This window comes from Chanos chanos, chromosome 1, assembly GCF_902362185.1.
Source record: "Chanos chanos chromosome 1, fChaCha1.1, whole genome shotgun sequence".
Taxonomy (NCBI): Eukaryota; Metazoa; Chordata; class Actinopteri; order Gonorynchiformes; family Chanidae; genus Chanos; species Chanos chanos.
The window spans coordinates 11541298-11555992 of NC_044495.1; the positions used below are offsets into that span (position 1 = coordinate 11541298).

The 14695-nt window shown below is 38.5% G+C and overlaps 1 protein-coding gene across 1 annotated transcript in view; it reads left to right on the top strand.

The window, feature by feature from the left end:
- The first annotated feature begins 10630 nt into the window (after positions 1-10630).
- The window catches only part of unc79 (unc-79 homolog, NALCN channel complex subunit), a 46794-nt gene continuing 42729 nt past the window's right edge, over positions 10631-14695 (top strand). Inside the window, exons 1-2 of the mRNA XM_030789287.1 lie at positions 10631-10652; positions 12350-12470. Of these exons, the coding sequence (XP_030645147.1) occupies positions 10631-10652; positions 12350-12470 (143 nt within the window). The remainder of the gene's footprint in view (positions 10653-12349; positions 12471-14695) is intronic.

Here is a 14695-nt window from a genome sequence, read left to right on the forward strand (position 1 = left end):
CTACATATATTACCTTGGACAAACACTAATCAATTCTAGCCATGTTTACTCAAAATAGTTTGGATGAGCTCAATTATATTACTTTGGATGAACTCAGTTACAGTACATTGGATGAACCCAATTACATTTCTTTGGGTGAACTCAACTGCATTTCTTTGGATGAACTCAATTACATTACTCCACATGTACATACTTTGTTTGATTTTGGGCTAAGCATACTTATTGGATGGATATCCTGCCCTCAATTTAATTGTGTTCATCCAGTGGATCATTGTTTTGAGTGTAACCTTCACGAAGCACAGCTTTCTTCCTCTCTTTCTATACTTAGGTCTTTACAGTCCGCTCTGTGGCTGTTGGGTCAACAGGTCGTTTGACGTCAATCCCAATTCTAAATGTTCTGTAGAGCAGATACGGCAATTATAAAGAACCAGCATGCATGTCCACATGTAACAGCGCAATTACTGCCAACATAACTTCCCTGACAGCAGACAGACAATAGCCCTGCCATTAGGCTGAAACTTGGACATTGTTTGCTTTTGGCAAGACACTCCTGAGATGTTCCAAAGTGCTACCTTAGAAAACAGAAACACTATGAGAGAACGTCACATGCCATTTTAAAAAGGTAGCACCATTTGTCTGATCGCTGGAACATCCTGCCCTGTGATAAAATAGAAACCTAAGCCTCATACTCTGCATCTGTCAAACTTGCTTGAATAAGATAAGGCCATATAGAACAGCTACACAAAAGAGCTTCTATGCAGAGTCCACAAATTATTTTTGCTTTTTCCTGTGGCCATTTTGCCATCAATAGCCCTGAAGAAACTAAAACTTCCAAAAAGCACGTAAAGCACATATCCTCCATGTATTAAATGGTTCTTTGCCATGGCAGTTCACATGATGTCACAGCTCATTAACTTGGCACCACACAGATTTATTAGGTCACATTTGAATTTGTTCAAACTGAAGGAGATTTGGAGGATTTGAATTTGAATTCCAATTTATGCTACTCCTGACAGTTGAAGCCAGGTTTAAACAATAACAAAAAGAAAACAGGCTAAACTAGAGGGGGACTGAGTTCTCATGGATTTTTCATTACAAACGAATACGGAAAAGCAGAGCTTGTCCTCTGATTTTCAAGTATTTCCACTTCAAATGCAGTGAGATTTCTCAAAAACAGATTTTATACTGCCCAAGAGTGCAAAAAACAAAATGGAACATAGTTCACTGTTATGTCCTGTTTTATCTAGATGAGGAATATTAATAGAATGTTCAAACTCCGTTTATCAAAATTAGAATATTAGAATAATCAAAATTACTGTTATTTCTGAACACTGCAGCTCTAATATGTAAGACGCATGGAAAAAGAGGTTCACATAAAACAGCACCTTGCCCCTTTGTCTTAAAGTTTGTTTATGGCATGAAGATACATTGTGGGAGAGAGACTACCTCAGCCTTCCTGTGCCCTTCACAGAACCAGTCAGTCTCTGTCTGTCTCAGCTGCTTTCCCAAGGTTGAACAAGTCACACAAACCAGCCAAGCTGCATAACCATCAGCTAAATCCTCAATGCACACATACACTCACTCACTGACTCCCTGACTCACTCTCTCTCTCTCACACACACACACACACACACACACACACACACACACACACACACACACCCACATGCACATACACTCACCACACTCACTGACTCTCTCCTTGCCTCTCTCTCATGTACTCACACACTCACACATTGCAATACATACTGTCCCTCTTTCTCATACCCACAGACAAAGAACAGACATGCACAAATATGAACCGGTGTAAACATGCATGCACAAACACACCTCGCTCCGCACCAGGTCCTCATCACCATCTCTGCATCTCCAGAATGTCAGATCTGGGAAACATTATTCAGAGAAGGCACACTAACAGTCAGTGGACTGATTGCTTTACTAGAAACCAGTGACACTTGGGCTAAATAGTTAGAGAAAGTAGAAGTTCATGAGCAAAAAAATCTACAGTTGAACCCATTTCAGTGTTTAGTGTAGTAGAACTGTGTAGTGCTTGACCTGTTGTATTTGAACAGTAACCCATCCTTGTTTTCATTGTTATATGAGGAAGTAATATAAAGACTTTTTGTTCCTCCAATATAAACATAGCAGAGTTTACATGGCAAAAATGCTTTATAAAATGACTATCAGACATAGTTATACAAAATGTACCTGTTTTCTTTACTAGAACTGAAACTGAGATAACGGATACAAACTCCATTAATACCATCCCGCTATTAAAATGCTTAACCCTATGAAATGGGGATGTCAGAAGCTACCAGAGTGCACCAGACAGTGCAGAGTAATGGCAGAAAAAAAATGCAGAAAAAGGCTTCTCAAAATAATGATTAAGGGTTTTGTGATTTGTAGTAAGTAGGGTAAGGAGAAAGAATCCACAAAGGAACAAGTGACTGATAAACACTGGAGAAATAAGCAAAAACAGACTGACAAATAACAACAATTTCACCACACTCTGATTAATGTATGCGGGCACCTTCCATCAAAGCAGCCTAGTAGAAGCATCGCGCTTATCTTGCAGCTTCGAAGAACAACCACTTGTCTTTAGTGCTTGCAGATACCTGCACATTGTTTAGTTCATCTGTCAAACTGGATTAACTTCTTCTTCTGTGTCTCCCTAGATAAAAGCACCTGCCAATGAGAACAATCATGTATGCTTTTTCATATTAACATTAAGTAAATTCATGGATTTTATGGGATTCTGGCCTGCAAACTTCTTTTTGTCTTGACCTCAAGAACAGTCATGCTCAACAGAAACACTTGAAAAACAGAAACACAGGCTGTGTACGTGTGTGTGTGTGTGTGTGTGTGTGTGTGTGTGTGTGTGTGTGTGTGTTTGTGAAGGAGAGAGAATCCGATAAGCAGATGATTCAAAGTTTAACTTATTCTAAAAATACACTTCGACCTTCAGCAGAAACATTAAACAATAAACAAGGTAATTACAAGGTAAATGAACATTGCCCTTCTGTGACAACTTCGACTCCTCCACCCTCCAATTCCACCATTCAGAGATCGGCGTCGCCGGTCTACTAATCACCAGCCTATCTACTCATCATCTCCCTCACCTACTGTCACTTGGTTCCCCCACCTATTGTCACCCTGATTTCTCCCTGTATTTATACCCCTTGGTTTCAGTCACTCATTGCGAAGTCTTCACTCTCCATGTTAGGGCTGTCCCGAATACCATTTTTTGAGCGCCGGAGCTTCGGTAGTGATCAACAGGAAATATTAGAATATTTAGGGTCGGGGTTGGGGGTATTCCCACATTACTTCTTGTTCTTAACTATTCGGATCAATTGCAACTATTTTCCAAGCAAAGTAAGTGCACGTCACGTTCATGTGCGCACACACATATGCACTTATGCATGCACCATAGGTGTTTTCATTAATGTGATCTTTTATGTCAGCATTTCCACCGTGCGTGACTGAAAATTTACTCCTGCAGTGTGTGCAGAACGCAGCTTTTTTGTTGGTGGCTACTTTGTGAAGACACGGGTACGATGCTAACCGTTAGCATACTGACAGATTCTGTCAGACAGAGCCTCAAGCATCTTAGCAACAGCCTTGACAATGACACATTGACTGATTGACAGACAAACAGACAAATCAATGTTGAGTTCAGATGCACGGTGCATTGTTTGTGTTTTTTGTTGGGTTAGGTTATAATGAGGGGGACAGAACATGATAAATGTCTATGTGAGCGCAGAAAACAAGTATAATATTATTATTATTATTATTATTATTATTATTATTATTATTAAAATTGTGATGAAAAGCAGGACAATTTGGTTGTGAATGTTGAAAACTGGGACATTTTAGTGTTTTACAGATATTTGTTGGGACTTGGGGCACCCAGCTGGAAACCAGGACAATCCTGGACAAACCAGGACGTCTGGTCACCGTATGTGAAACATTACTGATTAAACACTATAATATCAATCAAGTATAAATCTAGTACAAGAGCGTGCTGACAAAATGTATTTTGCAGTTCACCTTTATTGATAGCCTACATTTAGCAAAACAAACAAACAAACAAAAAAAATCCTGAATATCCAAATCCCAAAATTGAACACCGAATACCTATCCAACAAATGAATATCTGAATAGTAGAATATTTGGGTCCAGCACTACTCCATGTGATTACTGAGCGCTCTCTTTTGTATTTCCAGTGTGTTTGCCTGTCAGTTTTCCGTGCCTCTGTTTTGTTTAACCCCTGTTTGTTTTGTATTATCACCATCGGCAGTTATTAAACTTATCATCAATTTTACCTGCATGTGCATCCTGCTTCTCTAGGGAAGCTGTGACACCCTCATATGCAAGGTGTGTGTGTTTTATTGCATGTTGGACTATTAGTTTTGTTGAGGCTGAGCAAACAGGTGTGGGACACACAGTCTCTAAATAAACTGAGACAAGCCTCCAAGAACAACAGTATTAAACAGTCTAATGACAGGAGGGCATGATCACACTGAAATGAAGTGCATCTCCGAGAGTCCCACTTATAAAGGAATATGTTTACTAGCTCATCCTCCATGTCCATGACTAACTCTTTTGACATTTTCTACATTGAGATATAAACCAGTCTCCTTAACTGAGGATTTGGTCCACTTCTTCTGAGCACAGCTATTTCTTTCATTATAAGTCATTAAAGCCCCTAATAAAATCCATATCAGTCCTCAAAAACTGTAAACAGGCAGTGTATTAACTTGAACCATCTAAAAATTACAAACCCATCATGGAGAATGCAGCTGAAACTGATGTCTTGACTTTGTTCAAAGTTAGGGTGACACAGTGTGTGGAAATCTCCTCTCTGTGAGGGAAAATGTTCTATTTATGGAAACAGAACTTCTAAACATATAATTAATCGAAGAGCATCTGTCATTCCCCTAAAATTATGTGGAAGGAGCTGGCTTATTCATGTGCTCAAAACCCTATGTGAATTTTAAAGCACACCTGTAAAATTTGTGTTAAGACTACATTACATGATAGTTCGTAATCTTCAGTTCAGTAAGAAGAGAATGCTCCTATTGCAGAGTTTTTTTGCAGGATACATAAAAAAGAAGATATAACTACTCTCTCAAGTCTTGCGTCAATAAGACTGTTCCTGCAATAAAGACATATGGAGGAAAAATGAGGTGAAGAAAATGTACGCAATATTCTTCACAGTGGCTGAAAGCATAAATATTTCTCTAGTGCATTTCAATTTAATGACAGAGTGTGTTCTCTCAAGGTCATGGCACCATTCAACAGTCAGCCAGTTTGAAGGTTCAAGACGGAAAGGAGGAGAAAGATAGATATATGGGTGTAGGGATAAGAGGGCTAGAAATGTTTAAATATTAGGGGTTACCCGAGGTCTTCTTCTCAAAAAGCCATTTTCATGAATCAGAAATTAGCATAAAGCATAAATCTTCATGAAAAGGGCAGCATTAAACAACCTCATCTCAACAAGCCATAGCCTAAAACTCCAAAAGCCAGATACTGACACAAAGCTGATCCCTCTACGGCAATGGTCCAAAATCAGGATTACAGCCGTTTTGCCTAATTCTCATGCGCCTAAAGTGCTACAAGAAACATAATGCTCTAACATAAATCTTCACTTTAATCCCTGCAACTCTGTTTTTAGCAAGATGTGAAGCTAATTCTGCCCACATTTTCCCATAGAAAACGCTGACAGTGGGGGAAAAAAAAAAGAATCGATAGTGAATGTAAAATTGGTGAGTCTCACCAAAATATGCGTCCTTCTGATGGTAGACAAGAGGTAATTTACAAATTTCCAACGATCTTGATCCTTCAAAGAGTTATGCGTACTAACTACTGTCACTTAGTTCCACTGTAGTATAGTGCGCTATCAACGCGCATTTAGTAATAATTATTACTATTAATAACAAGGATGATGTCAAAATGTTGCTACTCATCATTTATCAGCCACGAGCGATCAAAGTGTCTTTACTGACACTTGTGACAACAGAGGAGGATAGCCGGTGCTATCACACATACAGTTCATCCGATATTGGTATATGTTTCACATCAAAATTGTCTCAGCTGAAAAAAACACGGCTTGTTTCAGATTCATGCATTATATTTGGGCTTCTCAGCCAAAGCTCAGAGGGACGGGAATGGCTTTGTTTGAATGGGCGGATAATGGGAAGTCAAAAACCGCATATTGTTGCTGCACGTCTGACAACCACGAATTTCCATGATTTCTGCGAGGCATTCGGCGTGTCTTGCATCACATGGATTTGAATGAAGTGGAAACAATGAGTCATAAAACAACGCGCTCAAGCCAAATACCAGTGCCAGCGGAGCAAACGAGAGAACATCTAAAACGAAAAGAATGCGAAGTATCATGCTTTGTCCGTAACACTGTAATTACATGTTGAGATAACGTAGAGACAGCTTACCGATATAGTTTGACACCCTACAAAATAAGTTAAAGTCGAAGTTTCAAAATTCTCAATGAAAAAAAAAATCAGCTTTGGGGGTCGCTTACTTTCAACACCGATGCTTCCACTCGTTTCTCTTGTCTGTCTTTTAAATCCTCCGATGTCGGTGTATTTCAGCACCGTCTTCGTCGAGTCTTTTTCAGTGCTAATGTGAAGTTTACTAGCTTTATATATATAATAAAGCTTCAGACTTTAACTTCAGTTTATTCACATCGACGCCGTAAAGGGTTTACAAGTGTTTGGGGCTTTACCTCATCCCTAATTTTCTTAAAAATCCGATTAGTGCTTTTCAATAAAAGGAGGCATGCCAGGTCCTCCTCCTCACTGAAGTCTGGTTTTTCAGGGAAAGCTCTTACTCCATGTTACGTCTACCCTGATGGTTGGATAGATATCGTGGCCTGTGCTAGTATTGGTGGGCTCTGTGAGCAAACCCGATTCCACAGAGCAAAGTGAATGGATAGACCTTAGGTCAGATTCAACTTTAAATATGTATCTTATGGCGCCCACCAGCGGAAAACACAAATAATTGCATAAATCCAAAAGAGCCAACACTAATCTCGCGAGAACCGATTTTTTTCAGGGTCTCATCAGTGACTGTTTTATTGCGAACAGTTTTAGGAATTCTGCTCTAAAGTGCGTTAGAAAGCAAAGTAAATATCATTGCCTTTGCAATGATTCACCAAGGAAATTACGTGTGAAACATTTAACCCAAACCCTGCAATACAGTTCTAATGCTCAGGGTGTCAGTGCAAGCACTGCTGTAGCTCCATGTACTCCATGAAGCTCCTTTAGAAATTCTGATAAATAAAAAAAAAAACCTGATAAATAAAGAATCTTCACAATGCATGTACAATGCAAATGTATGATGTACTTTTGAAATGACAGTGTTCTAAACTAAACTAAGCTAACTAAAGTAAACCTAAGCTAACTAAACTAAACTAAACTAAACTAAACTAACATCTTGGTGCTGGAGGATAAAGTGACAGGTGAAAATATGTTATTAATGTTCCCCATTCATAACATTTTAATTAGTTTTAATTAGCCTCCAGGAAATAACTGTACTTGTCAATGCCAGTGGCCCTTTTGTCAGTTTTTTTTTTTCACAGATAGATCAACAAGCCATGTCATTTTCCAGATAGTTCTGTTCTTCTGTCAGAGCTGTGGCCAAAGTGTGTGCCACACTAACAATTACATGTAGTTTGAAAAGAAGAGTGTAAGAACAGCCTGATAAGAGTGTATGCAGTATCCAGGCAGTATGTGTACTGTCTCAGATGATGAAGAACCAGGGACATCTGTTATGGTGACATCTTTGACCTCTGATTTTCCTCTGGAGGGACACAGAACACAGCTGCTTGTTGTACCAGCTAATGTTATTTTTGTTGTCTTGCCTTGATCCCCCCCCCTTTTTAATTTTGAATATGAATAATTTATTAATGCAGTTTGTCTGAGGGAGTGTAGAAAATGCTGAAACACACAGAGAAGTGCTAATCTAACTGTTCACAGACAGTTAAGACTATTTCAACATGTTTGATTGTCTTGTCATTTTATAGCAATATATCCTATGTAAAACCACCAATGATAAATGCACAGATAATAGTTCGTTATATTTGCAGCATTGATAGTTTATATGTCCAGATGTAATCCTTCGTAATCTAGTTTTTTTTTTAAAAAACAATTGTGTCAATTTCTCTATTACTCCTCTCCAGTTCTAACATTCAGGAGACATAGTGTTGTATTTCAAAGCCAGATTCTGATTCTTTGTCTCAGTGTGCTTTACAACAGAACATGGTGACAGCTAAGAATAATGGATGAAAGAATATAGCGATTGACTCTAACTGACTTTAGCTGTTTGAGTTCACAACATACATTTTCATTAGCTAGATGGATGAACTGTTTTGGATCCTAATCAGGATGTGAGATGGGAGGTTACCAAGCAGAGAGTTCACTCGGGGTAACCATTCCTTACAGAACACTTGCCTGTGAAGCTTCATCCAGCCGAACAATGTACATGCTTCTGAGAGGAATGACTGGATCTCTTGCTCGTATCAAGTTGGTCCGGCAAGATCACCGGTCGAACCTCTACTGCAAACCACCCAAGGAGACAATTGGACCTGGGGTAGATATCAACAACCTTTGACTCTCTATTGGATGTGCAACATGGTGCAGTTGTTTCTGTGGTTTAATTATTATTATATTGCAATGAATGTTTATGAGAGACAATGGAATTAGCAATTTAGTCATTTAACAGTCAACTCTCTTAATACAATATTTTAAAAAAGTGTTTTTAACATTAACTGATGCCACCACATCTTAGAGCTTTGATCAAAATGTGTAATTACTCTGTAAAAGATAATGTACACCAATTTTAACCACCCTTTGAGTAACATTCCGATTAGTCAGGCGTCCTGTACAAAGAGGGTGAATCACTGACAAAAACTCCTCCAGTTATTGTGTATTGCATTCATATGCTCTTACTTTCTTACTTTGGTCCTCGTCTCATAGTAAATCATTATTGTTTGATGAACCTCTGCATATTTCTATACTTTTAAAAGTACCCAGTGACAGTAAGGTGCAGAATCCAGCCTGGTCTATGAGTGTCCATGACAGATCACCTCAGAAATTTAGATATTCCAATGGGATGAACTCATGTGTGGTGCATTTCTACTTGAAAGAGGCTCTTTTTATCTATAATTTATGAGTTGGCAATCCTCAGCACTTCCACTGGAGAGGAACATGGGTGAAAAAATCTTATGATTCATCTGTAGGTTCCCAAAATTACTCTCCTCAGGACACTCTTTGGGGAATTGTGCACATTTATTTGAAGGCTGTAGGACTGGCCACTCTAGTGGTTAGCGGAACAGACTGTGGTTGTGGCTCGCAATGAGATGATCTTGTTCAATGAATGAGAGAGAGAGAGAGTGTGTGTGTGTGTGTGTGTGTGTGTGTGTGTGAGAGAGAGAGAGAGAGAGAGAGAAACAGAGAAACTGAAAATCAGGTTTTACCATTCAATTCATCAGTTTCTTTAAAGAGTGTTAAAATCTGAAACCTTGTTTGTACTGATACTATGTTTTCTCTTTTTTTTTGTCCCTTTTTTGTGCAGCAAATGGTCTTCACCATATGCATCTTTGCTTTCTCACTTTTGGCCCCAGCGGGTTGGATCTTGCATCACATTCCTGTTTATCGCCAGAGATCAATTCCAAAAGTATGACCTAGGAGCCATCTTCACATCTTGTATCACAGCCACCCCATACCAAACCAAATATCCATGTTACATGTGATATTTTTGTTTACTGTAAGTGACTGAATAAATTCTCTAAAATTACTTGTTTTTTTGGCTGAGACTTAATATGTGGGTTGTTATGTATTTGCTTCAGAAGGCTCAAACTTGATGAATTTTAAAAACTGACTCAAAATGATGACCCTCACTGCACTAATGATTAAGCACAATAAATGATGAATCCAAAGGTGGGGGATTTACTCTTCTCACTTAAAAAGAAAGGATATAACAGTCGGCTAAGGATGGAGAATATTATTATCATAAACTGTTTTCGCTGTAAAACAAAACCAAAACTAAATCCGAGTCCCCGGTCCTCATAGGAAATTAATGGTCTGTAAGGGCAAAATAGTTATTACAGCTTAAAAACCAACTGTTGCTCGCTCTTATTTAAGCCATTATAATGTTTTTGATTGTCAGAAAAAAAACAGCATCAATATATCTCACTAATGTTTGTCCTGAATCGTAATCTCAGTTGTACATTTTGCAACACAGTACCGGGTGTCAGAAATTAATTCTTGAATGGCAATTTGTCAGACACGGAACAGTCCATTTGTTGCGACGGTAAGATGCACCTCTCCAGTTTTTAACCGGGTATTCCTTTCAAATACATACATTAACAAAAACGGAAGAAGCGAATCCGTTTCAAACCAGTAGACGACTTATCCTTTGCTCACAATATCAGGAGATTGCCTTAATCGTGCGTTTCTCGTTGGTATGACAATAGTGGTACAACCTGAGCGAGCTGGTGTGCGAGAGAAGGTCTATTCACTTTTTCTAAGACTGAGGGGGATCTACACACCGCAGGAGCAAACTACATTTTTGTCTACATTTGCTTTATGGTTCGCAAAGAGTATTCATCATGTCAACGAAGGCAGAGCAATGTAAGTACCACACGATACGACATTTTTCTTCCTGTAATTCCAGTTGAGCAGTTTTGATATAGCATTTAATCGAGTAAGGGAGCTTTCCCTGGTGCTGAAAGCTCCGTTGCTAAGGCGAAGGAGGTTGCAACACGTCTTCGTTATGCAGGGGGTGGCTGGCGGGACGAGTGGGGGGTTGCGCTATTTTCTGCATAGGTGAAAACGGACAGGTTTTAGATGCACGATAACAAGTGATTAGTATTGTAGGATTTTTTTTAATTGACGCAGTCAAGTCTGAGATCACAAGGGATATATGCTCGTTTCAAGGTCGACCTGTCAAATTGTCATCTGTTCCTCTCGGAGCCATTAGTTGCTAATAATACAGATTTGAAAACCTCTTCTGGTGGTTTCATGATGGAGAATATTTAACGCATACGACAGTTAACAGGTGGATAATTACTGCATTGTAAAAGAGCTTTTACGCTACTGGGGGTGCCTATAAAATCACAGCTTATGGGGTTTTTAATATTCTTTCAATAGATTGATTGATTATCATGTGCAACGTCTGCATTACACCATGGTTCAGTTCAAGGAATTCTTTGGCTTATGTTCAGGTGATGACTTAAAAAATGTCCCTGAACAGAAACAGAAAATATTCCCTTTTTCCATTAAAGTGAACAAAACAATCTTCTTGAGAAAGTAATTTAAAGCAGATGTTTTTTTTCAAGCAATGTTGTAAAAACTTGCAATGTGTAGATCAACTGTACTCTCCTCTGATTTCATAACAAGAAAATGCTTTATTACCATGGTGTCCTTGCATGGCCATTTGGCATCCTTCAACAAAAAATTTTTAAAAGGGGTGCATGTTTTGTATCCTCTTGTGTCACCTAACTGTACCTACACCATTAATGTCATTCCCAGAGACTGGCCTCATTTGAGAAGCATAATTAGTAGCCTCTGACATAAGGGCAGACCAAGGTAACTTTTTGTGAGATAGCAAGAGCAGGCCACAGGATGTGCACTCTGTTTTATTATTGTAGTGAAAATAGCCAGCCCTCTGTGAATGAACTTCTAATTTCTGTATCTCCATATTTCATTATTTTTGTTTAAAATCACTTTTTCGTCCCTCTTTGAAGCCACAAGAGGATATGGAGTGCAAGAGCAAGAGAGAGAGAGAGACAGAGAGAGAGAAACTTTAATTATAACAACACAGTTGAAAAAGAGAAACTGGCACCAGTACCCTGAGTCACAGAGAATTAGCTGTAAGGCATGGTAGTGACCTGTGCGCCCAGACTCTAAAGGTCACACATGGGTAGAGTTGACACAGAAAGCTACTGAGATACTCTCTACATTGTATGACACACCAGCCCCTGATGGTAGAGTCCACAGGCCAACACAACACTGGATGATCAGTCATGAGAATGTGATAATGCCAAATAGAGATAATGTCTGTTTGCCTCGGTTGTTTGGTTGTGTATGTGTGTGTGTGTTTTCTTGTTTCTTTGTTTTCCTCTTGGTCATTTGGTCTTGTGTTTTTTGAGAACACAATTTTGACTTTTTAACTTTAAACACAGAACTGCTCTTTAAAATGATCACACCTATCGTTGTGAGCAGTGCTATGCACAGAATTGCTTGTGAATTATACTAAAATGAAGAGCTAAGCTGAATGGAAAGGTCTCCCTTGCTGTTGACCATCACTCTGCTCTCTGTTTGTCTAGTTGCCTCTAAGATACGATACTTGCAAGAGTATCACAACCGAGTGCTACACAATATTTACCCCGTACCATCTGGGACAGACATTGCTAACACACTGAAATACTTTTCACAAACCCTGCTCAGGTAAGTGTGCCGCGCTGGAACCAACAGGTGAAGTAAAACAAACAGCAGACCAGTTTTGATATAGAGCGTCTAAATTCGACACAGTTATTCCAAGTTTGTCAGCGGTTGTAGCTTGATTTATAGTTCTAAATGGGGCAAACAGTTGAGCTGAGCTGGCCTTTTGATAAAGCAGGAGGTGTTTTTTAAGATTCCACATACTTAAAGAGTATTTATTTGGTTTCGTGCAGTTATGACACGCTTTGAGCTCTGGCTTTGTTCCATCCTTTGTCTCTCTCTGGTTTTGATGCTTCTCTTGGTCAGGTTCTCAACATTAAACAACACTGTTACATTATACATAGATGTTTTACCGTTTTATCATTCGAGATTGTTGATACCTGTAAAAAAAAAAATACAAAATGCATTTATGCATTTGACTGTTATTCATTTATATTGATTCTTTTAAACAGAAACATTAGGTAATTGCATGACACTGTCTACACAGAGTTAAAACAACACTCCATTAACATTATCACATGTCAGATATGACTATGTAAACATAAATGTGCGTATGGTGCACTGACACTGATACATATAGTCCAGAGTCCAGAAATTCTCATTTGTTTTCACATGGTCTCTGCCCTGCATGGCTGTTAGACAGATTAACTGATTATTGATGAAAAGTGAATTCACTCTTATCCATGTAGCCCAGCAGGGCCAGTACATATTATAATAGCAATTTTTAATTTAAAAAACTTCTGTAGCTTGCTTTGACATTGATATGTATGACATTAACACAGAAGATTCATGTACTGTACGAAAGAGTTCTCAGTGAATCAAGATGTTTCCTAGGCATATATTTATAGACTTGTGCATCAATTCTTGTGAAGATTCTTTGATAACAGGTCACACAGCTTTGCAGAGGAGACAAGTTACAACATGACCTAAATGGGTTGCTGATTTTCAGGATATTCTAGTTAGCTTTTTGGAGCCTCTTCTTTTGATTTTTTTGGCTAAAAATTTTGCTAAAACCTTTGATAAAAAAAAAAAATCACCAATAAACAGAAGTAATCAGTTTCACGGTGATATTTTGGCAGATAATAAATTGTTATCATTGCATTCTCCTTGTTGGTAAATGGCCACAATATGCAGCAGTGATCAGTCTATGGACGTTTGTGTTGGCTGTGATTCTCCCTTGAGAATGCCAAGCAGCAAGCTGTACATCATACCACATTTCAGCTGAGACAGATGATGGCAGACACTGCTACAGTGAGAGCTCATATAATGACAGAACAGAAACTGGGCTGACAAATATGTCTGAAGTCGTAGTGTCAGTTTGGCCTAAAAAAAAAAAAAAACACATCCCAGTGTAACAGTGAGGATTTGCAATGCACTCCTGAAAAGCAAAATTAAACCCTGGTACTCAAATGATTTCTTAATGGTTTGTTAAAAAGTTGTCAAAACACTAGAGTAGACTTTCAAATTTTAATATTTTAACAGTTATTTTTGTTACCTCAGTAATTCCTTTCAAAAATAATTATCCATAAATTATACAGAATTGTGGCTTTAAGAGTATCACTATGGTTCAAATAGACAAATAACAGAAACCACAAATATAGCACAGTGTACCACTCCTTACATTTTTTTCAAATTCACAATCCTCTTCCCTAGTGTCTTTTTTTCTTTTTTTCTTTCTTTTTTTTAACAGACACCTGTTATATACATGGCCCTGAGCTAAGAGAGAGAGAAAGGGTCAGTGAAGCTTGAATGTAGCCCAGCAGGGTCAGACCATATGTCAGCATCTTAAAAGGAAATGCAGAGAGACACAGGATGGCAAAGCCAAAGAGTATTTCATGTGTGTTTGTGAAAGGTGTCTACTGCAGGGCCACTCATTGAATTTTTACGGCAAATTTTGTGAATTGGGACAAATGGCAGGTAATCGGCCAAATGTGTAGGGAGTGCTATGGCAGACTGCTTTGCCGGAAAATTTAATTTGGTAAATTGTGGTAGGTTTAAGGAGCAGAGTGGCCAGGCCTTTGTGATTTGCTGTCCATCTTTCTGCATGAGTGAACCAAGATACGTAGTCACATTTAGCCTAATCCAAAATGTACCGCTGATTTGTTATTAGTTGATGATTTCTTTACTATTGTTATTCATTATTGTTTGACCTGAGCTAGACATCAGTTAGGATTTGATTATTTTTTTTCTCTTGTTGGTGATTTTTCCTTTGTTCGGACACAAAGCATGTA